At 40.4% G+C, this 26,767-nt stretch overlaps 1 protein-coding gene across 6 annotated transcripts in view; it reads left to right on the top strand.

Annotated features, from left to right (window-relative positions):
• The window catches only part of SLC16A4 (solute carrier family 16 member 4), a 439,791-nt gene that overhangs the window by 339,934 nt on the left and 73,090 nt on the right, over positions 1 to 26,767 (top strand). Inside the window, exon 9 of one of the 6 annotated variants that reach the window (XM_044076899.1) lies at positions 1,625 to 1,725. The exons of the other annotated variants lie outside the window; for them this stretch is intronic. Coding sequence (XP_043932834.1) covers positions 1,625 to 1,710 — 86 coding nt within the window. The 3' untranslated portion in view covers positions 1,711 to 1,725. Of the gene's footprint in view, positions 1 to 1,624; positions 1,726 to 26,767 lie in introns of those variants that run through there. 6 annotated transcript variants of the gene reach the window in all.

The raw sequence follows: 26,767 nt of genomic DNA on the forward strand, positions 1-26,767 counted from the left end.
CAGTTAATATGGCAAAATATGAGATATGCAAGGCATATTATATAGGAAAAACTAATCATAAATTGAAAGAATGAATAGGAGATCATTTGTCTGAAATTATTTGAAATGTACAAACTAATGCGCTATACAAACATATAAGCAGAACAAGTACATCACATCGATTCAAATGTATGATTTTGCAAATTGTTTATAAATAAATTAGAGGAGGAGATTTAATTAATTTTACTGAGAAGGAAAAAGCTAAATGGATGTGGCTCCAGGCTTAAATGGGACAGTTTGCATTAAGCCTATTTTAAAATAATTGGATAGTAAGGTAAATTGAACTCTGTCACTTTAATTTTTAATTGTGAACTGGTCATGTGATTTTACTTTTCTATATAAATGAAGTATGTTTCAATTAATTGTTTTATGCCTGAAGAAACTGTTAAAGTGCTGTACTAGAGTAATAAAAGTTTTTAACTGTAACCATTCTGGTTCCAGATGAATTTTTTTATTTTTAATAAGGGAGCGGGAATTACCTGGAGAAAACTGGCAAATGAACCAAGACGGTGAAAGCAAATAATTAGAGAAGGAAAGATAACAGAATGGGAAGAGGCCAAGAATACACTTGGACCACAGGCTAGAAACTGCCTTCCCTATCAAGGACTGACATCAGTGTAAAGGTAAAGAAAAAGGAATAGGGGGTCCTTAGTGAAAGACCAGCGCTAGTATAACTTTTAGTAGACTCTAGACCAGAAGTTGCTATTAAAATGGATAATTAGTAGGGTATATAAAATGTTGCATAATAATAACTATAGGGATCAATCATAAAAGGTTAGGACTGGGAAGAGAGACTGGATAAGTAATTCATAATGAAACAATGAGAGGATATATGTATGGCTCCCAAGTATGGAACAAAGTCTAGAAGATTTAGGATCTCTGCTTGGAAGTGTCTCCATAGGGTATGTTTATACCCCATGCAGACTCCAAATAATTTTACATCAGGTAGATTGCAAATGTTGGAGGTGTGATGGGGAAGAAAGAGATAACTGGGAACATATTTTTGAGGAGTATAGTGAGTTGGTAGAATTTAAAAATTCTCTGCAAAGTATTCCATCAGAAATACTGGATGAGCAAATTGGTGTAACTATGAAAAAGATTATTTCAAGCTGTGACATGTATATAATAAGGCCATGCTGATTTTAATTCTGGTGGCTGCCAAAAACGCAATTACTAGAAAATGGAAATCAAAGTCTAAACCAACCATAGCAGAAGTAATGAATATAGTAACAGAGATAAAAGAACTGCAAGTCAGATCTTTAGAAAAGGGTAGGAGCAAATTGCATAGAAAAACAAAAACTGGAATTGTGGTAACAATACATGCAGAATAATGTTTTGGAGGAAGAATGAGGTTTAAGGGAAAGTCTAAACTGAATGAGCTATGTAATGTTAGATTGACAATGACTGTATAGAAGATTATATGTCATGTATAATAACTGTCTGCAACTAAAAATATGTCAATGTGGTTTGTTTTCATTTACATAAATGTATGACTGCCTGTGTCATAAATGATAATTCAATAAAGATGTTTCTTGTTAAAACATTGGACATGTGTGCCTGACAGTTTATGTATCTAAATTCTAAGGTGTCAAAAGTGGGTTCCTATTACACAATCGAAAATCCCTTAAGGTGAATACAAAGACGTCGAACCGTATTGCGCGAAGTACATAAACCCCGAACAGTCAAAACCGCGAATTTCGAAATGTTGATTTGTTTTGGTTGGCCTGTCTGCGGTACAGCTCCGTAAGGTAAGTGTGCAATAGATAGGACTTTAGTGTTAGGATCTGGGTTAAGGTAAGTGCATAGATAGGTACTGTATGTAAGAGTTACTGTAGTGTTAGGTGTAGGGTTTTTTAAGTGTATGTATGTCTATTATTTATTTTATTTAGATGTATGTCTGTAGGGGACGTGTGCGGTAGTTATGGACCTTAGGGTTAGAGAGGGGTTAAGGAGAGTGCATAGATAGTTGTGTTTGTGGGGTTTAATGTAGTGTTGGAGGTAGGGTTTTGGTGCTTTTGTTTAGGTGTATGTCTGTAGGGGATATTTGTGGTAGTTACAGACCTTAGGGTTAGGGAGGGGTTAAGGAGAGTGCATAGATAGTTGTGTTTGTGGGGTTTAGTGTAGTGTTAGAGGTAGGGTTTTGGTGCTTTAGTTTAGGTTAGAAGTAGGTTTTGGTTAGTGTATGTATGTGGTTTATTTATTTTGTTTTGGTAGTTAGTCTGTAGCGGGTGGTGGGGGTTGGCCGACTATGACAGTTCGATATTTTTTTTGAGGTTTAGTGCGTACGGGATTTTTGCAGTTCACGGTATAGGGGTCGATGTTTTGGTATTTGTGCATAGGGTTTTTCGCTTTGCTAATATAGACCCGTCAAAAGTATATACCTTTTTATCTTAGCTGTTCAAGTGCTCTGCTGTCTTTATCATTAGGATTTATGTTAGAAGACAGAAAGGCTATCATCTTGTCAGCATGCAAAGATATGGCAGCAGGATAAGAAGTAAGGTTTTTACAGAGGTACGTATGCGAATCAGGAGCCCTATAAAACCTGTCAGGCTTTTCAGGGATTGGTGACTGAGAGTCTGAGGACATAGAAGTAGCAGAAAAAGTATCTTCCAGACTCACTGCACCTCTTCTGGGAGTTACAAACTTCTTTGCTCTCCCATTTGAAGAACTCTTTCATTTTAGTTACCGTTTCACCACAGCAAGCTTCCTCATTAAGGGTGTCATAGGCTAATACACCCCCTGCCTCAGATTCACACCCAGCGGGGGAAGGAATTTGGGTGCTAAAATCAAGCTCTTCATTATCACAATAACAGAAACCCTCTTCTTTAGGAAATGAAGGAACTCTCTTCCTCTTAATAGGGTTAGTTTTGGAAGAGGAAGAAGCAGGTAGAGTGTACTGAAAGGACTGAATAACTTTAAAAAGTCACTGATCAAAATTAAACAATTTTTTCTTGCTCCCTTTCTGACTGGAAGAGGTACTAGAGAGAGGTGATATGTTTGGCTTTTTGTGTATGTTTCTTTGGGGTATTCAAATATTTGGTCACTGGAGCAGAAGCCATAGGCCTGACCTTCATGAACTAGCCTTCACTGTTTTCCCTTACATGAACCTGGTGAATACCTTCCTCATTCTCAGATAAAATAATCCTTGTTTTCCATTGCAAGATGTCTCAGCTAAATGCATGGTCTTTGCAGACATGGGACTATCCGGGGCTATAGCAGCCACCAATGAGGTTGAGTTAGAGGGCTCAGGAGAAGCAGATGGCTGGTCCGGGGGCTGCAAATGCACCTCAGCAGAGTTGTCAGTTAAAGACCATATAAGACAGGAAGACCCCACAGGAAGACCCAAGGTTTTTGCCAATCATCTCTTTTGACACTTTTCACTTCTTTTTTTAATCAAAGGAGGGGGAAGTCTGGAGCAGAGGAGGATGGCGACATGGCCACAAATGTCAAGTCTAGAAGACATCTACTTTCTAAATAAATGGGAAGGGAGTTTGACCTACTTCTAATAGTTTTAGGGGGTAAACATCTGACAAACTAAACATGATTTAATGTACCTGGTCCCTAAACAGGACAAGCAGAAAGAGTGAGAATCATTGTAAAGTATTTTGACACTTTTTCTTTTCTGATAGCATAAGAAGATTTCTGACAAAAAAAATTAACAAGAAAAAAGACGGATCCCAAATAGGGTCTTCAGCTGAAGCATACTGTATGGCAGCACTGACAGGTTTGCTTGCGTGGACTAGCAGCAAAAAAAAACATTTTCATGTCTGTATGCTGCTTATGTATACTAGCACGTGTTGGTGCTAAGGGCGGATGTATGGTGAGCAAGGAAGGTGCATGAAGCTTTTATACTGGCCAGATGTGTAGTCTCCTTGGCAGGATATATCCCAAAATTATGGTATTCTTAGCAGGATACATGCCGTGTGTAATGGTTATTAAAGCAGTGATCTAATAAAAAACATCTCAGGATTGCAACTAATTCAAGAGCCAACCACAAAGGCCTCCTTCATCTCAGATCCAAAGAACATTGCTAATATTATTGCAGACAAATTCTCTTCCAACTTCACCACACCCACCCTTCTCTCTCTCTCCTCCCATTCCCCCTCACACTTCCTCTCCAAGTCCTTCTTGCACTTTCCAAAATTAAAAATACAAATTCCATGGGTCCTGAAAAGATTCCTAGATGTCTGCTCAGAATTGCTAATTCCTATCTAGCAAAACCCCTCCATCAATTCTTCGTCCCGAGTCTCAACACGGGTTACATCCACAAGGAGTGGAGAATAGCTGTTATAGTACCTCTGCATACGGTGCCTGTTGTGGTACTCAAACTATGAATGCCTGGATGCAAAGCTGGGACTCTAACCATGGTCTTTCTACTGACTTTGGGAATTATAAGCATATTAGTCTCACTGTTATTACTTGTAAAGCCATGGAATGTAATAGAGCTAAACTAGTAAATTATATAGATTGTGATGCCCCAACATTGGCCCAGTAATCAGGGAGCCACTTTCAACAGTGGGGAATGTACACACTGGGAGGATGACAAGTACACACACAGTAAAGTGCAATTTCCCTTAAGAGCACACAGAGACCACAGTCAGTCTGGGGTTGGGTTCTCCCTCTTTCTCCAGATCCCCAGTAAGACTTCCCACTGGCACAGCTATAGATTTGAGGCCTTAGTCAGGGTTCCAAGCCATGTCCTCCAGCACTGTCTCTGTCCAGCCATGGCTTCATGTCCCTGCCGACACACACACACACACACACACACACACACACACACACACACACACACACACACACACACACACACACACACACACTCTTGGAGATTTGTTTTATACACATACACCTGGGAAAGGCTGGCACAGGTTTACTAGCTATGCCCCCTTCTGCCCAGACTATAAGGTAGTTATCACTGTCACCAGAAACCCTTATCAGCTACTTTAAGGCCCTTAACAAATGGTGTACAATCTTACTGTGTAATGTTACTATTAATCCAAATGGTAGTTTGACCAAGAACAAGGCTATTAGGAGTGGCCTGTACAGTGGTACCAAATAAATATGTAAGTACTCTTACAGCTTAAATATGTCTCACAAATATCAGCTACAAAGACAGGTTTAAATATATTTAATACTAAATAATAAAAGAACAAGAAAATACTCAGTAAATCTTCACAGTAACTTCAGAGTTCAAAATCACAGGAAATATTTAAAACAATATTGTAGGACAGTCTCAAATAAATACAGAAAACATCTAAACAAATCTTTACTATATTCCTAACTCTATCTAAAATAATTTACTGCACCCTAGTACAAGACAGATGTGGTGAGTGGATGTTTCCCGTGGATGCTTCCAGGTCAAAAGACAAAATACAAAATGTCCAGCCTCTCTCTCAGAGATTTCTTAAATTAGTATCAAACATTACTGCTGGGGTAGCTGGCAGCATGGCATGACTTTGTGTCAATTCACCTTAATTCCCAAGGTAAACCCCCGTTGTTAGAAACTACCAGCATTTAGCATATCCCTGTGAAAACACATAAACAAGGACCCTTCTTAAATCTTTGCAGCTGCTGGAAGACATAAAACAATTAAACACTTACAACACAATGCAGAAGGCTCCCTAGTTTTAGACATCCTTTTTCCTTGCTGCATTGAAATTAACTTTTATAGTGCAGTTATAAAACAATTTAATTTCAACTATTTTCTTGAAGTTTTGCAAGTTAACCCTCTATGTTCTAGTTTCCACTGTTAAAATATATACATTTTCACAGGTACAATAGTTTATATACATTTCTGTTCTTTTCCAGTAGGGTACACTGTGGCTACATATTTAAGCTATGTACTGTACAAACCCTTTTCACACACACTTCTGTACCAGTAGTTTGATATACACATAACATATAGTTCTAATACATCTGTAACACAAGCATGTGAATCATGTTGATATATGACACATAACCATTTACAAAATACCAGACAGCTGTGCTGGCAGTATCTCCCTCTGTCACATTTCTATATAAATCATATTAATATTCACAAATGATATAGTATTATTTACAAAATTCCAGATAGCTAGGCTGACAATATTTCCTTTTGTGACATTTCTCCCCTCCCCCCAAACCTCACACTAGTTTTTCAAGTGACCCTTAAGAAACATTGCTTGAGAGAGTGAGCCTATCTGGGAATACATTACCCCATACCTTGTCTTGAGATCCCATCTGCTTTAGCATTACTAACTCCATTGTGGTGCTGTACTGCCATTTCATATGCCTGCAACCCTTAGGTCCACCTTAGTAACTTAGCTATTTGCTGGCTGGCTCGATGTAGCCATTTTAAGGGATTGTGGTCTGTAACTACAGTAAATGTCCTTCCATACAGATAATGCTGTGGTTTCTGCAGTGCCCACACTATGGCTTGATATTCCTTTTCTACAGCTGCACAGCATTCCTTCCTGGGCTGGAGTCTATGGCTAAGATATACCACTGGGTGCTCTTCACCTACTGAGGAAACCTAGCTGAGTACATCACCCACCCCCATGGTTTGAAGCATCCACCTGCACAACAAATTCTTTGCTGTAATCTGGACTGGCTAACACAGGGGTTCTTCCCAAAGCTCCTTTAAGCTTCCAGAATGCTGACTCACATGCTGGAATCCACACTACCTTATCTGGCCTGTTTTTTCTTATCAGATCTGTGAGGGGAGCAGCTATGGTACTATAATTGTGGACAAACTTTCTGTAGTACCCTACTGTCCTTAAGAATGCCCTCACCTGCTTTTTGGTAATAGGGGCAGGCCATGCCTGAATGGCTTACACTATGGCAGGTTCTGGCCTGATCTTACCACTCCCCACGCTATGTCCCAGGTAGGAGACTTCTGCCATACCCATATGACACTTACTGGGCTTAATGGTCAACCCTGCCATCTGTAGTCTGCCCAGCACCTCCCTGACATACTGAAGGTGATCTTGCCAGGAATGGCTGTAGATGGTAATATCATCCAAGTAAGCAAGGACGAAATCTCCTGCTCCTGCTAGGATACAATCTGCCACCCTCTGGAAAGTTGCTGGGGCATTTTTCATCCCAAAGGGCATCTTTGTGAACTCATACAAGCTGAAAGGAGTCACAAAGGCTGACCTCTCCATAGCGTTGGGAGTCAAGGGTACCTGCCAGTAACCCTTTTTTAAGATCAATAGTGATAAGATACTTAGCTCCACCCAGCTGCTCTAGGGCTTCATCTGTCCTAGGCATAGGATAAGCATCTGACTCTGTATGACTATTTAATTTCCTGTAATCTACACAGAGCATGGTGCTGCCATCCTTTCTTTGGTACCAGCATCACTAGGGAGGCCCAGGGACTGCTGTACTCCTGGATTATCCCTAGTTCCAACATTTCCTGTATCTCCTCCCTCAGAGTCTGTTGACTCTCTCAGACACCCTATAAGGGGCCTGCTTAATAGGCCTTTGGGGTCATGTATCCACATGGTGCTGCACCAGGTGGGTGCACCCTGGTTTCCCAGTGAACATGTTCCCAAACTCTTATAACACTGCTCGGATTTCTCAAACCTGGGTAGAGGATAGCTGCTGGGACATTGCTACTCCTTCCACTGTGGTGTCAGAATGAGCGTCAATGAGGAGTTCAGTCACCAGATCTCCCTCAGACTCCTCCTGCCATCCACTGCAAATACTCAGCACAAGGGCCTTTCTATCATGGTAAGGTTTCATCATGTTAACATGGTATAGTTTGTGCCCCTGCCTCCTGCCTAGCAGTTCTACCATGTAGTTAACATCACTGACCTTCCTTACCACTTTGAAGGGTCCCTCCCAAGCTGCCTGCAGCTTGTTGTGTCTGACAGGAATGAAAACCATAACCTGCTGCCTTACAGAGTATTCTCCTACTCGAGCATTCCTGTCATACCAGACCTTTTTCTGCTGTTGGGCTTCTGACAGGTTCTCCTGGGCCAAGCCCATGAGTTCCCTGAGCCTTGTCCTGAGGTTTAGGACATATGCCACAACAGACTCCGTGTGAGATTCACACTCAACCTCCCACTCATCACAAATCAAGTCTAGGGGTCCCATCACCCTATGCCTATACAGCTACTCGAAGGGGGGAAAAAAACTGTGGATTTCTAGGGCACCTCTCTGTAAGCAAATAATAGATGGGGCACATATTTGTCCCAGTCCCTCTTAATCTGGTCTGCAAACACCTGTAGCATGCTCTTTAGTGTAGAGTTTAATTAGGTGCTTCACCCCACAGTATTTTCGCAGGCAAGCCAGCAGGTCTAACTGGAATTTGGCACCTCTTTCAGTCAGTATTTCTTTTGGAAAACCTACCCTGCTGAAAATCTTTAACAAAGCATTTGCCTCCTTTTCTGCCTCAAAGGAGGAAAGGGCCACCACTTCAGGGTATCTGGCAGCATAATCTACTACCACTAGGATATACTTTTTCCCTCTGGAACTTGGGGTACTCAGAGGCCCCACAATATCCATTGCTACCCTCTGAAATGGCTCCTCAATCACAGGCAAAGGTATCTAATGAGCTTTGACCTTGTCTCCTGCCTTGCCTACCTTTTGGTACTGTTTACAAGTCCTGCAGTACCCTGTTACATCCCTGGAAATCCCAGGCCAATAAAATGTCTGCATAATATGTCACTTGGTACGCTTTATCCCCATATGACCTGCAAAGGGAATATCATGGGCTATGGCTAGAAGTGCCAGATGGTAGGCTCTGGGCACTACCGACTGCTGTTTTTTCTCATCCTCTAACCCTCCCTCAGGGATCTACTCTCTATACAGTAACCTTTTGTCCCAGTATACAGATTCCCCTTTTCCTTGAGAATAAGGTGTCTCACTAACTACCTCCCTCAGGCCTTGTAATGTAGGGTCTGAGAGCTGAGCCTGTCTCAAGTCTCTCTTTGTAACCCTTCCCAGCTCCCCTTCCACAGGAAGTCTGGTATTTTCTGACAGCAGTGCCTCACTGTAAGCCTGGGTACTACTACTCACCTTTGTCCTTGCAGTCACTATGTCAAAGGGAACATCAGTGCCCACAAGCAGCTGTGGTTCACCTTCAGTCTCACTGCTACAGAGTATCTCCCTCTCTGAAGTAACCCCCACACCAGTCCTGGTTTCAGGTCTGCTGTCATTTGGGTCTCCACCAGGCTACCAGACCCACATGATTATCTCCAAGCCTGACTGCATGTCACTGCATGGACACAAGGTACTACATTATCAAAATCATTCCCTATCAGAACATCTTCGGATATCCTCAAACACACCTACTTGCTGGTTTCCTTTTCCACCCTCCCAGTCAAGATGAAACCTAGCCAAAGATATTTGGACTAGGGTCCCTCCTAAAGCTCTAACTAGAGTGGACTGCCCAAGAAAGTAGTGCTCCCCTTTAACCATTGTAGGCTTCACAATGGTTAGGTCAGAGGCTGTGTCTCTCTTAGCAGTGGGCTCTTTCCCATTTACTAGGATAGAATATAACCTCTTGAGGTAGTTTGGTATCCTTGTTGTCTCGAGACAACTTACTGCTGGCATTCTGTCTTTCCCACTTACTGGCTCTCCCACCTTTTGTTCCCCATCTTGCCTCCGTGGACATCTATATGCTACATGGCCACACTGGTTGTATTTAAAGCATTTAACCCTTGGTCCTGGATGTGTACCTGGACTAGTGGCTTCCCCTGCTACTGGCAGACACTGTTGGGGTGGTTTAGGCTGCTCAGCATGGAATCCCTTAGACACATGAGCAACAGTGCACTGATGCCCTGCTTGCTAGGTATAGGTCTCCCTTCTTCTCATCTGCAATATTGCATTGCCTGTCTGCCAACCAGATTCTCATGTCCTCAGGCAAAGTGCTAAGGGCTTGTTCCCTCACCAAAAGTTCTGCCAGCCCTTCAAAAGTGGTGACCTGACATCCACTCAGCCACCTATGAAACTAATTGCTTAGTTCAGCAATATATTCACACACACTTGCATCTGCCTTGCGTCTATGGTCACAAAACTTTTTTCTGTAAGCTTCAGGTGTTAACATAAAACACTCTAAAAGACAAATTTTAACAGTATTACAATTTAAGCAATCAGTATCAGATAATTTAGAAATACCAGTTACAGCTTTACCATGGAGTAAGGGGGTCAGGAACTGTACCCATAGCCCTTGGTCAACATTATACTGCTTACATACCTGTTCAAACATATGAATAAAACTGTCAAAGTTATCTCCCTCTGTAAACTTTGGAAGAAATGTACTGACCTTTGTGGCTTCTGGGGTTTGATTACTCCCTTCCCCATTACCTCAATGACCATGGCAAAGAGTCAGCATCTCCTTCTCATGTTGCCTCTGCCTCTCATTTCCTCAGCTTCCAGACAACACAGTTTCTCTGCTGATTCTAGTTCTAACCGTTTGGCCTCCAGTTCAAGTCTCTTTAACTCCAGATGGATTTTTAAGTCCTGTGTGGAAAGGTTGAACTGTCCATTTTCTGAGAGTTGTACATCTCCAAGGCCAGTCTGATTGTCCTCCTGGTTTCTGGTCTGTGATGCAATTGTGCCCAAGGCTGCAATCATTTATGCTTTAGTCAGGTTAGCATGCACCAGTCTTTTAGCCTGGCACATGGCTCTTTGTCAGCTTGCCATAATTCTCTGACATGCTTGCCTGCTCTCCCTGACTAACTAAGCTAACAAAAAAAATCAAACAATTGTGATATGAAACTCTGAATGTTCACTGTGTGGCTGACTGAGAGTACAAACACCTTCAGTGACCACTGTTTACAAGCTACAGGAATTCAATATCCACACCACTGAATCCTAATATGTTGGATATCCCACCATTACAAGCCAATTAATATGTGATGTGGATATTCCACCACTGCCCACCAATATGTGATGTCCTAACACTTGCTCAGTAATCAAAGAGCCTCAATCCTTACCACTGGCAACAGTGGGGAGCGTACACACTGGGAGGATGACAAGTACACACAAACAGTAAAGTGCAATTTCCCTTAAGAGCAAACAGAAACCACAGTCAGTGTGGGGCTGGTTTCTTCTTCTTCTTCTTTTTCCAGATCCCCAATAAGACTACCCACTGGCACAGCTATAGAGTAAAGTCCTTAGCCAGGGATCTAAGCCACATCCTCCAACACACTCTTTGTCCAACTAGTGCTTTGTGTCCCTGCTCAAGTAGCTGACACACATACTCTTGGAGATTTGTTTTACAGACACAAACCTGAGAAAGACTGGCACAGATGTACTAGCTATGCCCCCTGCTGCCTAAACTATAAGGTAGTTATCACTGCCACCAAAACTTCTTATCAGCTACTTTAAGGCCCTTAACAAAGGGTGTCCAATCTTACTGTGTAATGTTACTATTAATCCAAATGGTAGTCTGACCAAAAGCAAGGCTATTAGATATGGCCTGCACAGTGGTACCAAATAAATATGCAAGCACTATTAGAGCTTAAATATTTTTCACAAATATCAGCCACAAAGATAGGTTTAAATATATTTAATACTAAATAATAAAAGAACAAGAAAATACTCCGTAAATCATCACAATAACTTCAGAGTTCAAAATCAGTATCAAATATTACTGCTGTGGTAGCTGACAGCATGGCATCACTTTGTGTCAATCGACCTTAATTCCCAAGCTAACCCCCCATTTTAGAAACTACCAGCATTTAGCATCTCCCTGTGAAACCACATAAACAAGGATCCTTCTTAAATCTTTGCTGCAACTAAAAGACATAAAACAATAAAACACTTACAACACAATGCAGAAGGCTCCCTAGTTTTAGACAGTCTGTATCCTTGCTGCAATATAACTAACTTTCATAGTGCAGTTATAAAACAATTTAATTTCAACTATTTTCTTGAAGTTTTGCAAGTTAACCCTCTATGTTCTAGTTTTCATTGTTAAAACATATACATTCACACAGGTACAATAGTTTATATACATTTCTGTTCTTTTCCAATAGGGTACACTGTGGATACATATTTAAGCTCAGCACTGTACAAACCCTTTTCACACACACATTTGTACCAGCAGTTTGATATACACGTAACATGCAGTTCTAATACATTTGTAACACAAGCATATTAATCATGTTGATATTCACAAATGACACATAACCATTTAAAAAATTCCAAACAGCTGTGCTGGCAGTATCTCCCTCTGTCACATTTCTATATAAATCATATTAATATTCACAAATGACATAGAATTATTTACAAAATTCCAGATAGCTAGGCTGACAATATTTCCCTTTGTGACACAGATGACCCTACATCCCTGGATACATTCAACTGGCTTTGCAAAAGGCACATTATGCCTATTCTACCTAATACAGCACTTTAGAATCCTTACTGAGACCATGGGTGAGGAGCATACAGTCCAAACTGCCTACCTGGACCTTTACAAGGTTTCTAACACTATCCCCCATGATGGTATTATTGACAAACTCTGCCAGCTCAATGTTAGCCAAGTACGTATTTGACAAGCAGTGCATGAGTTATCTGATTAAACCCATACCATCACAATCAGGTGTATAACTGCTAAACTGAAAAAGTGCAACCAGACCAGTGGTATTCCACTGGGCTCTGTCCTGTACTCCCCTTCTCTTTGGCATATACTTCTGAGACATGAAAGCTGACATCAACAGACTGCAATTACCCAAGTTTGTTGATAACTGCCAAGTTTGGAAAATTAACAAATTACATAATAATGATCCAACTCTCCATCAGGAGCTGGACCAAACAAATGCTTTGTATGTTGATCATGGGCTTACCTTCAATACCAAAAAATGAAGCATAGTTTCCTTGGTAAATCTAGCATAAATGCCACATACCATACAGACAGCATTCCACTTAATATAACACAGTCAGCACAGGCATGTATTCCTAAGTAGATCAACTCTTTCTTGGTTAAAAACTCCTTCTACCTTGCACAAATTATCCTTTGTGTTATCTCAAGGTTCAAAGAAGTAAGACTGTGAGCTGTAGTTTCTATGATATGGAGTTTGATACCCTCAACCCTCATTTGCCAAGTGTGACCTTGAGCAAGTCACTTAACCAGACACTGTTTCTGGATCACCAGTGAAAATGGACTGTGTCCAGTGTGCCTACCTAATTAACAAATGGGAATCACAGTCCCAGTTTATTTCTCTCTTATTAGGCCCATCATTGAATATAATGCCTTATTTTGCAAGTATCACATTAAATTCCTAAACTGACTTGACAGGTCTCAATGTGTTTTCACCAAAATATCAGGTTTCAGCACTCTTAGCCACTCTGATAGAATAAAAGCACACCTTATTGACTCGGTGTCATAGAGGTGCCTGAGAGGGTGATCTGTGCTTAGCATTTCATGCTGTGAATGGCGTAGCATGCTTTTAACTCATTCACATAAGCAGGACATGTGGTAAAATAAAGACCTGCTCTGTAGACATATCTGTACTACCATATCAACACCACCAGATGATGTATCAGGTATAGGACATAACCTTTTTCATTTTTTGAAATAAAGTGCCTTTGCATATCAGGTACTGTACTTCCCTACCAACCTTTAAAAACAGTCTGAATGACTAGATGAGTAATTACAAATTTTCAGCTGGGATATGTGGAGGAAGGTTTCTTAGCAGGGACCTTGTTGGTTTCCCACTTGTGTTGGGTGATGTGACTGAGCTTCTCAATGGTTCCTTGAGTGTAAGTTTAGTAAAAACCTGTGAATTTATCAGCAGGTTTATGGGGACTGTCCTCCACTCCAGAGTTTGATGACAAGGGTCTAATATCAAAATAATTCCTTGAGCCATTCAGTGTCTCTGAAGCCAGTGACACATCAAATTCTACTTCAACACTCACTTCTTGTTGCATGTAAAGTAGCACCATAAAGACCACTGTGGTTGTCCAGATTCCACAACACAGAATAAACCTAGCCCTGCACTGCATTCACAGTCCACTGGCCAAAGTGCTGATCTCCTGGCTGGTTCTGTGGCAAAGAGGAAACAGAGAGAAATTCCTGTCATCCAGATGACCCATGATCAATGACCAACATGTACTGGAGGAGCCAGAAAGAGAGGATGGAAGTGAAGGCCCAATACCAACTCAAGACCACCCCAGGAGGAGGGATGCAGTCTCGTCTGCTGTTATGTTGAAAGAGTTACATGGCATGATGTGCTAGGACAAGGGATGAATTCTTAGTATTAACCAAGCCACACTTGTACAGTAGCTTCACAAGAATGTGCACAGTAGCTCACATGTTCCCTGGTGGGGACGCATACTGTGTGAATTTGTTGAGCCATCCAAGAGGGGGTTAGGCTAAATCCTCTTGCATTTTTAAGACTGTCACCTAATACCATAAACATAAAGGACCAGTAACCACATCTAATGTACTGGCAAATGAATTTGTCCTGAGATATACTTACAGAGTTCTTCCTACTAGTCAAAATAACAGAACTTTTCCTTACTGTCCTGGACAAATTCCCCCAAGTCAGTGTTATCACTTCAGGTCTTCCCAGACATAGGGCATAAGCTCAGAGAGCTTGGTCACATATCAAAAAATTAAAGTATGCACTATAATGCCTTGGTAAAACATTTTTTGACACAAATGAAAAGAATGTGAAGGAAAAGAAATCCTCTTATAGAAGCTTAAAAATACAAATTCTAAATAAATGTAAAATGGGATACCATTTGCCAGTGTCAAGGACATTTTAGTAGTCATGTTTTCAAAGAATTTATTCTTCTTAAAGAGTAATGAAAATGTGAGTCAAAATAGGATTCCCAAAAGGGAGAGGATCCATTCAGGAAAAAAACATGAGTCAGTCGTAAAGGGAAGCACAGTAAAGGGGTGATAGATGAAAAGGATGGAAGAGCATCTGGAAAACTCCAGCAAAGATATGAAAGAAGTCAGTCATCTCTGAGGATATAAAGACCCAAAGATCAAAAAGTTACTTACTTACCATAACACTCCATCTGTGTTGCTGATCTTCATTCATTCTTGACTAGTGAGACTTGGTTCTGATCTTCGGAACCAGCTTGGCCGTTATACAGCTAGTGCCAGACAAAAACTCTCGAGCTAAGACTCTACCCACTATGCCCCTCTCTCCATTATGTTACATCGTGTTTGCAGCCAACTAGTATGGCAGAAGAACAAATATACAAAGGTAGAAGCATTTCCAAGGTAAAACCTATAGGTTCCCAGAACAAGTGTCTGATCCTCCAGGAAATCTGTAGGAGGGGGAAGGAGGACGGGATGTCAAGAATGAATGAAGATCGACAACACAGATGGAACATTATGGTAAGTACATAACCTCTTTATCTGATGTTGTCAATCTTTATTCATTCTTGACTAATGGGACAGCTACTTTAGGTCCCGGGTGGCTTTATGGAAGGATATTCCTGAGAACCATAGAGCCAAAGCATGCTCTTCCCTTGGAGACAATATCCAATTTCTAATGAGTGATAAAGGTATGTGGAGCAGCCCATGTTGCGGCTGCACATATTTTATCCATGGATGCCTTGGAGTGGAAAAAAGCTGTCCTGGCTATTGATCTGGTGGAATGCACTTTTACAGGTGCAGATAACTTGTGGTTGTTAAAATTATAAATGAAGGCAACACAATCTTTCAGCCATCTTAATAAGGTAACTTTTAAGATGGGTTTTCCCAGTGTTAGACCTGAAAAGGAAACAAATAACTGCTCCGATTTTCTGGACTCTTTGGTCCTGTCAAGGTAGAAATGTAATTGTTTGTGAACATCAAGTAAATGCAAGCAATATTCACCTTTATTGGATAAACTGGGGAAGAAAATGGGCAAATCAATAGTTTGATTAACATTAGATTCTGAGACCACCTTAGGAGGAAAGGAAAGGTTGGTTCTCAATGAAACCTTATCCTTATGAAAAATCAGATATGGGGGGTTTACACATAATGCTTGGATCTCAGAAACTCTTCTGGCAGAAGTAATGGCTATTAGAAAAAGAGTTTTCCATGACAGAAATTTGAGATGGCAAGTCACTGCTGGTTCAATGGGCGGGAGTACCAAAGGTTGCAAAACCAGAGTCAGATTCCATGGAGATATACAGTCCATGAATGTGGCCTTTAGACGCAAGGCACCTTTAAGAAAAACTTTGTATAAGTGATGGGAAATTAAAGAATGGTCATCGTAGCCATTGCGGAAATTAGAAATGGCCACTAATTGAACTTTAATGGTGGAAGCAGAAGCACTTTGATCAAAAAGGGAAGCCAAAAATTCTAAAACTTTCTCAAAAGGTGCCGAAAAGGGATCTAGATTATTTGTACAGACCCAAATTAAAAATATCTTCCATTTGCTATGATAGAGTTTTCTGGTGGAAGGATTATGAGAAGCCATAAGAATATTTTATACTGAGGAAGCTATATTACTCTGCCTGGCAACTAATGGAATTGAAGGAACCAAGCTGTCGGCTTGAGGCTGTGATGGTTGGGGTGCACCAGTCCCTGTGGGTGAGACAGCAGGTCTGGAAATGGGTCCAAAATCCATGGAGAGTAAATCAGGTGAGGCCAAAGAGGGGAATCTAACTTGGGGCCAAAAGGGTGTGATGAGGATCATGCTTGTCAATCTTTGGGCTTTCTTCAAAAACAGGGGAATGAGGGGAAAGGGGGGAAAGGCATAGAAAAGACCCGAGGGCCAATCAAGAAGGAGACCATCTCCCGGGGATACCCCCTGAGGGGGGATTAGGGCAAAATAGCTCCTGCATTTGTTGTTCAATGGGGAAGCAAAGAGTTCACAGCAAGGTTGGCCTCATTGATGAAAAATTTCATCCCCACCTTTGGATTGAGAGACCACTCGTGAGGCAGGAGAATGCATCTGCTCAGTTTGTCCACTATCAGGTTGCAGCTTCTTGGGACATGCATTGCAACTAGAAAGCAGTTGGAAGATATCACCCATTGCCATATTCTGACAGCTTCCTGGAACAGCTGGTAAGACTTGGTTCCACCCTATTTGTTGATGTACCAACCACTGACTTGTTGTCTGATTGAATTGCAACTGTCCCCAGAGGGAGGGCAGATTGAAAGGCTTGCAACACTAAGAGCACTGCCCTCAATTCCAGGACATTGATGTGCAAACTGGCCTCTTGTGGAGACAAGTTCCTTGGACAGTTCTTCCCAGATAATGCCCCCCCCACCCAATCTGGGTGGCATCTGTGATCACTATGGCCTTGGGCTGAAAGGGAATTAAGGGACAGCCCAGAAGAAATTCCTCTGATTGCATCCACCAGGATAGATCCTTCTTGCAATGACCTGTTATTAAGATGGGATAAGTCACTGGATGTGTTAGGATGGACCATTGTGCAGCTAAGAGCCATTGAAGTAGCCTCATGTGAAATCTTGCCAGAGATACTAAGGTAATGGTCACTGCCATAGACCCTAAAGCTTGAAGGACAAGCAGAGTGGGGACTTTGACTTTGGATATGATGAATTGTACTTGAGACCTTATCTTTTGTAGTCTGTGAAGAGGGAGAGAAGCTACACAAGAGATTGTACTGAGGCGGGCTCCTATAAACTCTAGGTCTTGTGTTGGAGTCAGTTGTGGTTTTTCTCTATTGACAGTGATGCCCAAAGAGTTGAAAAGATGGAGGATGAAATTTGTAGCTTGAAGCAGTAGACACCTGGTGGAGGCAGTGAGGAGCCAGGTGTCTAAGTAAGGAAGCATTCAGAATCCATGTAGTCTCAAGTGAGCTGTGACTGCTGCCATGTATTTGGTGAAGACCTTGGGGAGTGTGGTGAGACCAAACAGCAGCACTCTGAACTGAAAATGCCTGGCTTCTAGCCGAAAGTGGAGAAACCTTCTGGAATGTTTGTGTATTTTTATGTGGTAATATGCATCTTGAAGGTCTATAGAGCACATCCAATTGTTTTCCTCTAAAAAAGGGAAGTATAGACTGAACTATGACCACCCGCAATTTTGCTTGCTGAATGAACATGTTCAGAAAACTTAAATCCAATATTGGTCTCCAGTCCCCTGTCTTTTTTAGCACTAAAAAGAATTTTGAGTAAAAGCCAGATCCTACCTGGTCTGGTGGGACTTCTTGGATGACTTTAGTTTCAGTGTTCAGAGCTATCCAGACCTTGCTGTGGTAGAGGGAGGTCCTACTGCTTACCAGTGAGAGTGGGAGCATTGTACTGCCTATCTAACACTAGAGGAATGGTTTTGAGCTCTGAAATTGCAATTTTATTGGCCATTTGGGCTGATTTCTATCCCTGTCAACTTTCTGGCATAAATTTGACCAAATCACAGAATGGAAGAAACCAGTGCCTCAATTGAAACAACTTGACTGAACAGAAAATAGAAGCACTAGGAGCCACGAGCCATAGGAACAAGCTTTATTAAATTCAAACACTAAAATCCACAAACTATACTTTTCTTTTTGAAAGGTTTATTTTCATTCATGTTAATAGAGTTGTCCCAACCATTATTTTGAAATATTAATTCAAAATTTTTCTTTCTAATAAATAATTTAAGATCTATCAAAATTTGACTTATATCACTTTTTATAGTAGGTACAAATTTAAATCCTTTCATAAATAGTTTAAAGTGCCATTCATTGATTTCAATATAACTATAATTAAAAATATTAAAATTCTGATATCTGTATATATTCTCATTAATAATCTTTATCTCATTATTAATCTCTTCAGTTATATCCCCACCAGTACATTTGTTCATTACCTGTTGTGTTCTGTTGTAGGTTTGTTCCGTATTCTCTCCGAGCGTCTAGGTAAGGGAAAATCCAAAGGGTCATTTAAATCATAAATTTAATTTTCACTTTCCCTTATTACTTGTTCATTACCACAAAAATTATTGTCATTATTAAAGTGTACCTTAGTATGCGTGTCATTGTACTTCCTAGTATCCCATTTATTAGTATTATTACTATTATAAGTATGATTACAAGTTTCTAAGTCTTCTTGAATATTTCTATCATTTCTCTCCCATCTATCCAGATTGTTTTCTTTATATTCACCTTCATAACTTGCCCTGATTTTGGTTTTGGGGTAACATTTCTTTTCTTTATATTCAGTAATATATCTCTATTTTCTTAGCTTTCCTTCTAGAATTAATATAGCATTTTTCATACACTTTCTTTTTAATATTGTAATATTTGACTTTTTCCGTTTCTACTGTAAATAACAAATCATTTAAATTTTTTTCATTCACTTCTTCTATTTTATTATATATCTCACTCATATCAATTTCATTGTCCCTGATAATAATTCTCATGATTCCAAAACCACATTCATCAAATACTTTTTTATAATCAGACTACTTTCTTTGGTATTATTTGGGTATTTAAATACTCTTAGCCCTTTAGGCACTATACCCAAACATAAGCATTTCCTTAAATATTCATTATCAATATGCTTAGTTTTATACTTTAACATCAGTTCATACAAATAAGTAACATTGTCATTATAAGTGTTAACTTTTTCATGTCCGTTTCTATGTGAACTTTTCTCATTAAAAGAATCAAGTTCTTTCAACCAGTCTTGCCATACAAAATCATTCAATTGCATAGCATTTTGGTTACCTGCATTAGTATCTGCAGTAAGTTTGTGTCTTTCTTTCGGTCTCACATCTCTGTGCATAGATGCACTCATTTGCTTATGTGGTGTGGGCTTCCGGCATTGAAGTATAGAAGGGGTAGCTTCAAAACTACCATCTCTTAGTTCCCTTCCCTCTGCTGCAGAAATGTCAGCTCATTTCTCAGTTCCTTCAATATTATCACAATAAGATAAATTAGCCAGTCCCTCCTGGTTACCTGGTAACAAAGAATAATTCCTGCTATTAAGCAGCTGGGAAATATTAGTATTGAGTACCATTACCACTTGTGTGAGCTGGCCGACTGCCTCTCCTAATTTAGCTGCATTATTCACTTCCGATAGGTCTTGTCCTTCCTCTCGTTCAGGCTCCATTCTCCCCCAACAAAACTTGACCAAATCACAGAATGGAAGAAGCCAGTGCCTCAATTGAAACAACTTGACCGAACAGAAAATAGAAGCACTAGGAGCCACGAGCCACAGGAACAGACTTTAGTAAATCCAAGCACTAAAATCCACAATTAATATTTTTAATTATAGTTATACTGAGATCAATGAATGGCACTTGAAACTATTTATGAAAGGACTTAAATTTGTACCTACTATAAAAAGTGATATAAGTCAAATTCTGATAGATCTTAAATTATTTATTAGAAAGAAAAATGTTGAATTAATATTTCACAATAATGGTTGGGACAACTCTATTAACATGAATGAAAATAAACCTTTCAAGAAGAAAAGTATAGTTTGTGGATTTTAGTGCTTAGATTTAATAAAGTCTGTTCCTGTGGCTCGTGGCTCCTAGTGCTTCTATTTTCTGTTCTTTCTGGCATAAATGCATGTGTCTGCGTGCATTTGTGCACCGCACATCACTGTGGGGCTAAGGTTAAACTATTCCCAGTGCCAGAAAGTCTGCTCTTCAAATTTTCCCTTAGAACTAGCTAGTTTATCAGCAGTAGCACTAAAATCTGTAGACCTGTGACTAGCACTTGCTCTAAAACTCGCTAAAAATCACTAGGAAGCCTTAATTTGTTACAACCACTCACTTATCCTTGGTAATAAGGAGAAAATAGTCGTAGGCACTAGATGGCCTACAATTGCAAGTACCTTGTCAAAAAGTAAGGGAAAACAGCTCTAGTACTACACAAAGAAAGCACCTAACCAGGCATGTCCAAGGGTCAGCTTCCGGTGATTTCTCCTGTCCGCCTAGTGAATCTGGGCATACTAGGGGAATTTAAAACAGCTCCCAGCTTGCAGTCATCTGCAAACTTGGTCAGCCACAGACCACTGGTTTTGGCTTGCATCTCAGAAAAGTATATCCCAAACAGTAGAGGCCCCAAGACCGATCCTTGGTGTTCACTGCTCATTACGGGTCTACTACTAGAGGTCGCTTCCCCTACTTTGTTTGAGTGCTTTGTATAAGTATGCACAGAGGACCAAGTATCAGTTTCTAGAATGCAACCCTTTCCAAAAAGCCATAGATGAAGACAAGGCTGTGGTAGAGTGGGCCCTGACCTTGCCTGGAGTAGATTTGTCAAGATGAGTATAACAAAAGGTAACAGCCATAGACAATCATTTGGAAATAGTCTGTTTGGACACAGGTTGTACCTTCTTCTTACCATCACAAGAAATGAACAATTGCTCCAAAGATCTAAAAGATTCAGTTTTGTCAAGACAATACCTAAATTATCTGTGGACATCCAATGTATGGGAGATGGATAGCTTGGCTTAAAGTAAATTTAGATACCACTTTAGGCATAAAAGAAAGATTAGTTTTCAAAGGAACCCTGTCCCTATGAAAAATGAAATAGGGTTGACTCACCATAAGAGCTTGCAACTCAAATACTCTTCTTGCAGATGACAGTGCAATCAATAAAAGTGTTTTTAACATTAAGAACCTCAAGTCATCAGATTAGCTAGTTCAAATGCAGCAACTGTTAACTTCTCTAACACAAAATTAATATCCTAAGGAAGGGTCACCAGTTTATTTGGAGAGCTCTAATACAAAATCCTTTTGAAGAAGATTTTGACATGACACTGCCTTGAAAGAGGAGAATCCATGGGCAGACATATTGAAATGGCTGAAAAGTAACATTGACTGAGGAATAAGAAAGGACACAGGACTGTAACTCAGAAACATAGTAAAACCAGAGAACAACTAGACCTGAATGGGTGCTGGTTATGTTGTTGGCACCAACATGAAAACCTTTTCCATTTGTTAATGTATGATTTTCTAGTAGCAAGCCTGTGGCCTCAAGTAGTACCTGCTGCATATCCTCAGAAAACAGGTGCATAAAAGGAATTAAGACCCTATCCTCCTGAAAGTCAAATGAAGCTGATAGATGTTGGGGAGTATCAAACACCCCTGTTCTTGTGTGAGCAGATCCATTCTGTGAAGAAGCTTGTGACAATTACCCCAGGTCATTTATAAAAGAAGGTGGAACCATGGTTGCCTGGGCCAGAAGAGAGTCACCACAATGATCCTGAAGGGTTCCTTCCGAATCTTTAGAAGTACACTGGATATTATTGAAAAGGGTAGTAAGGCATGTAGGAGAATTCCTGTCCAAAGAAATGGCTTCTGTCTTCCAGTCCTTCCTGCATGGCAACCTGGAACAGAATTTTGCCAGTCAATTGTTCATACTGGAGGCAAAGAGGTCTACTTGAGGAACTCCCCTCAGATGGATCAAATCTTGGAAGACCCCCTGATTTAGTTTCCATTTGTGAGAGTCTGTTCTGGGTCTGCCGAGATTGCCTGCCACTCAGTTTTGCTCTGACAGAATGTAGGATGCCTGCAGAGTGAGATTATGCTGTGAAGCTATGTCCCAAGCTAAAATGGCTAGTCTGCAAAGGGCATATAATATAGTTCCCCCTTGCTTGCTGATGTATCACATGACTGTGGTACTGTCTGTAACCACTTGAAGAGGTCCCTATGGCCAAAGATGGTTCAAAGAGTTGAGTGCCTTGATCAAGGTAAACATCTCCTTGATATTTACATGCTTATGTTTACCCTTTGTGTCCCACACCACTTGCACTTTTATCCCTCTTGAAACTGCCCTCCCCCCCCATACCTCTCAACCTGGAAAGATCAAAAATCTGGACAAGGCCCATGAAAAATAGGTACAAATCTGTAAGCTGATTGACACCTAATTTGCATACATAATTACATAACCCCACCCAATCCAATGGAATTGTGGGATACCAACTTTCAAACGCAAACTGAAGAACAGACTACCAAAATATGCCATCAGAGTCCCCCTGCACCCATTCCAATGTCCCATTACTTGGCTACTTCGCCCCATTTATCATAAACACTAATGTGTGCATAGTACTGCTTTACTTTTACAATGATTATTTGGATTTTATTTTACATTTTACAGAACAAGGCAATGAAAATAGACTTGGCACTAAAATTAAAACATCTCTGCCCTTGAAACTCACATTCATTGAAACAGCATTGAAATCTACACCACATCCAAAGAAAATGCATCTGGCAAGTGGTGGATAAAGATTATGTTTGGGCTGTTTTCAAATCATTGGCCCCTTGCACACAAAACATACATGCGTTATTTTCTTTGATACACCTTCCTGACTTTAAGTTATATTACTTGTATAATACAGCACACTTGTTTGACAGAGCACACTTTAAATTTGTTTGAACATTTTTCCAGTAGGCAATGAAAGAAAATGCTTAAACCAATAATGACAAAACTGCCCAATTCAGAACATTTCCATCATAAAAGTCTACTTCTACACACGCACTATAAATAGAATGACAGTAGTATAAGCCATAGGCATCTTGCACAGCTTCTCACACTTATTTTCAATTTCATTTTTTTTGGGGGGGGGGGCAAAAAGTCAAAAAAACAGGGACATATTTTAAACATTGCTTGTATAAATGTGGAAAGTTCCTAGAATAAAATGCTATGTTACTACCATGCATTTCATTGGCAATCGTGGACCCAGGACCCTATGCACTACAGTCAGAGCAACATACTACTATGCCAAACCAGCAGTTTCCTGAAAAATAGGAAGACTGAAACTTAATGGCTATCATTTATTGAATTCAGTTCTCACTTCTCACCATAGCTCTCAACCTCTTAGCACAAAAAAACCTGGACAAACAAAGCTAATAATGGGTGAATACAAATTCAGTACTCACTTCTCTGTCACCATAGCTCTCAACCTCTTAGCACAAAAAACCTGGACATGCAAAACCAATAATGGGTGAATACAAATTCAGTACTCACTTCTCACTCACCATAGCTCTCAACCTCTTAGCACAAAAAACCTGGACAAACAAAGCCAATAATGGGGGAATACAAATTCTGTTCTCACTTCTTACTCACCATAGCTCTCAAATCTTAGCACAAACAATCTGGACAAAACTCACAATACATGTTTGCTGTATTTCTCTGTTCAGTACAGTTTGGTGTGATAGTCATGCACTTTTAATATTAGTTTTACAATCTTTACAAAGGATAAATCACTAGTCTGGTATGTGGGCTGTAAAACTGTTCCTCAGGCATGTGGAATCTCCCACTTCCTGTTAAATGTGTGTAAACTTTCTAAATAATTTCTGTAGTAGCTCTGGAACTATAGCACTCACTTGCATAAAGTGGAAGGAAAATACCTAGCAGTTTCATATGTGAGGCAGCCTGAACTACTGACTATGTAAGTGAAAGTATGTGGTGTGAGTAAGTGAGTGGCTTGAGACAACAGCTAGCTACTCACAAAGATGTCTGGAAGTCTTTCCTGAGAGGTTGGATCATGAAAGACATAACTTTGTGAATCATAAACAGAGTCAGTACATTAAGAATGAAATAAACCCATGTGTCGTGTTTTACTTTACTTCTGGCATAATTAAGGTCTTCGGAGTAGTATAGGACTGTTTGGCTTATCTGTATAGAAAAGTCCCAGTTCTATCAGCGGCCAAGGCTTACTTTTAATATATTGCTTGGCTGGATGATACTGTGGTAAATTTGTTGCTGAAAATGGCTAATACCTTGCTCTAATGAATAAACACACACATACGTATATATCTATCTTATCACCTTTTATTAAAAATCTAGTCGAACAATAGCAGCTTCAAATTTAAATGCCAACTAAACATACAATGCCACAAAAATATACCTGCAAATGTATTCTAGCAGCAGTAGGTAGTTTCCCTAATTGTCAATAAGTCTTAACTGGAAAAGGCTTCGACTTGTTGATTTACACTCATTGAATTTCAAATCATTAACTGGTGAAAATCACTGCACGGTGCACGTTACTTACCTACTTCCCAGCAGCGAAAAACATAAATAAAACGGCAAAGTCCCAGCAATGAAAGCCGCAGCAAAGCCAGCATTCACTCGGCAAAGTCCCAGCAACGTTACTTACCTTACCTACTTTCCAGCAGCGAAAACGGCAGAGCCAGCCAGCAGCATTCTCTCGGCAGCAAAACAAGTCCCTCTGTTTCACGACACGGCAGCAAAGCCAACAACAAGTCCCTCTGAGAGCCCTCTCTCGACATCGACAGCAAAAAGTAAAGTCCGGTCGGTCCCTCCATTTCTCAAACGGCTTTTCAAATTCTCAGTAGCACAGCACTTCTCGCCAGCCAGAAATGATGACGTGAGGTCCTTGAGCTCAATTCCGACTGGCTGGTAGTGCTGATGGCGCTGATGTCATCGCGCACGTGATGACATCAGCTCCGGCGCGAAAATTAAAAAAATAAAAAATAAAAATAAAAAAACAAACGTAAAGAAATCGGAAATGAAGGGGTGCCACTCGGGAATCGTGGCACCCCTTCATTTGGACCCCAAAACTCGGTAAAAAACGAGTAATTCGGGACGGTTGGGAGGTCTGCTCCCCCCTCAAACAAAGTTCAAAGAGTCTGTGGTGATGGACTGCTTTGGAGTAGGGAGACAGAAGAGGAGACCTAGATTTAAGGATATCTGTTGTCTTCAGCAAAAAAAATTCTCTTCTGGAAAAAGAAACAGTACTGGGATCTAAAAAGATAAGGGGTGTTGATGCTGGGACAAAAGAAATTTCAGATACCAGTGTATCTTTCTCATGTATAGTCTTGCCAGGAGTATCATGATAAAGTACAGTTGTGTAAAATCTTACCATAATGGTAGATGTCCTTCTCTTCACTATTGCAGTATTCATAACATTAGGGATCCCTTGCCAAGAGCAGCAGTACCAAAGCCTTTAGGTTGCTTTAAGGTATGCTGTACATTACACCTATGCACCTTTCTTAGTGTAGGGCATAAAGATGACATCCAGATGTACCATTCTCAGAACTGAGAGCCCCAGTACAAGGAAAAGAAAAAGGTAACCAGTACATTCAGGAAGTAAACAGACCAGGGGGAGGAGTGAGGGAATGAATACTGCAAGAGTGAAGAGAAGGACATCTACCGTTAAGGTAAAATTTTACACAACTATACTATGTCTTTACAGTTCACTGTTGCAGTATTCATAACATTAGGGGGAGTGCCAAAGCTCAGGAAGGAATCCGGGAGGAGGAAGGACCAGCAGAACCCTTTAGGAAGCCATGAAAGATGGCCCTAGAAAAAATAGCTCTGGGTCTGGCGATTCCATCCAACTTCTAGTGCTTGATAAATGTATGCACAGAAGTCCAGGTAGCTGCCTCAATAATAAAGTTAGTATCCAAACCCTAGAAAAAGCACCAGAAGAAGCCACATCCCTAGTAGAATGAGCCTTAACAGAATAAGGAAAGCTCTTACCATGAAAGAAATAACGAAAAGAAATAGCTTTTGAGATCCAAGAAGAAACAGTTTGCTTGGATACAGCTAATCCTAAAGACCTAGGATGAAATGAAATGAAGAGCTGATCAGATTTCCTAATAATAGTCTTAGTCTTATCCAAGTAAAATGTGAGTTGTCAATGCACACCCAGTGTGTGCAGCACCTTCTCACTCTCACTAACAGATTGTGGAAAAGAGGAAAAAAGTCGACACATGAATAGACTAAGATACAACTCATTCATCACCTTGGGCATAAAAGAAGGATTAATAGGCAAGTACACCCTGTCCTTATGAAACACCAAAAAAGGAAGACAAAACATTAGGGATTGAAGCTCAGACACCCATCTGGCAGAAGTAAGGGCTAACAAAATTACAGTCTTCCAAGAGCAATGTTGTAAGGAAGCTGAAGCTCAAAAGGA

The sequence above is a fragment of the Protopterus annectens genome, chromosome 7.part0 (assembly GCF_019279795.1).
Source record: "Protopterus annectens isolate FY-2018-M chromosome 7.part0, PAN1.0, whole genome shotgun sequence".
NCBI classification, from domain to species: domain Eukaryota; kingdom Metazoa; phylum Chordata; order Ceratodontiformes; family Protopteridae; genus Protopterus; species Protopterus annectens.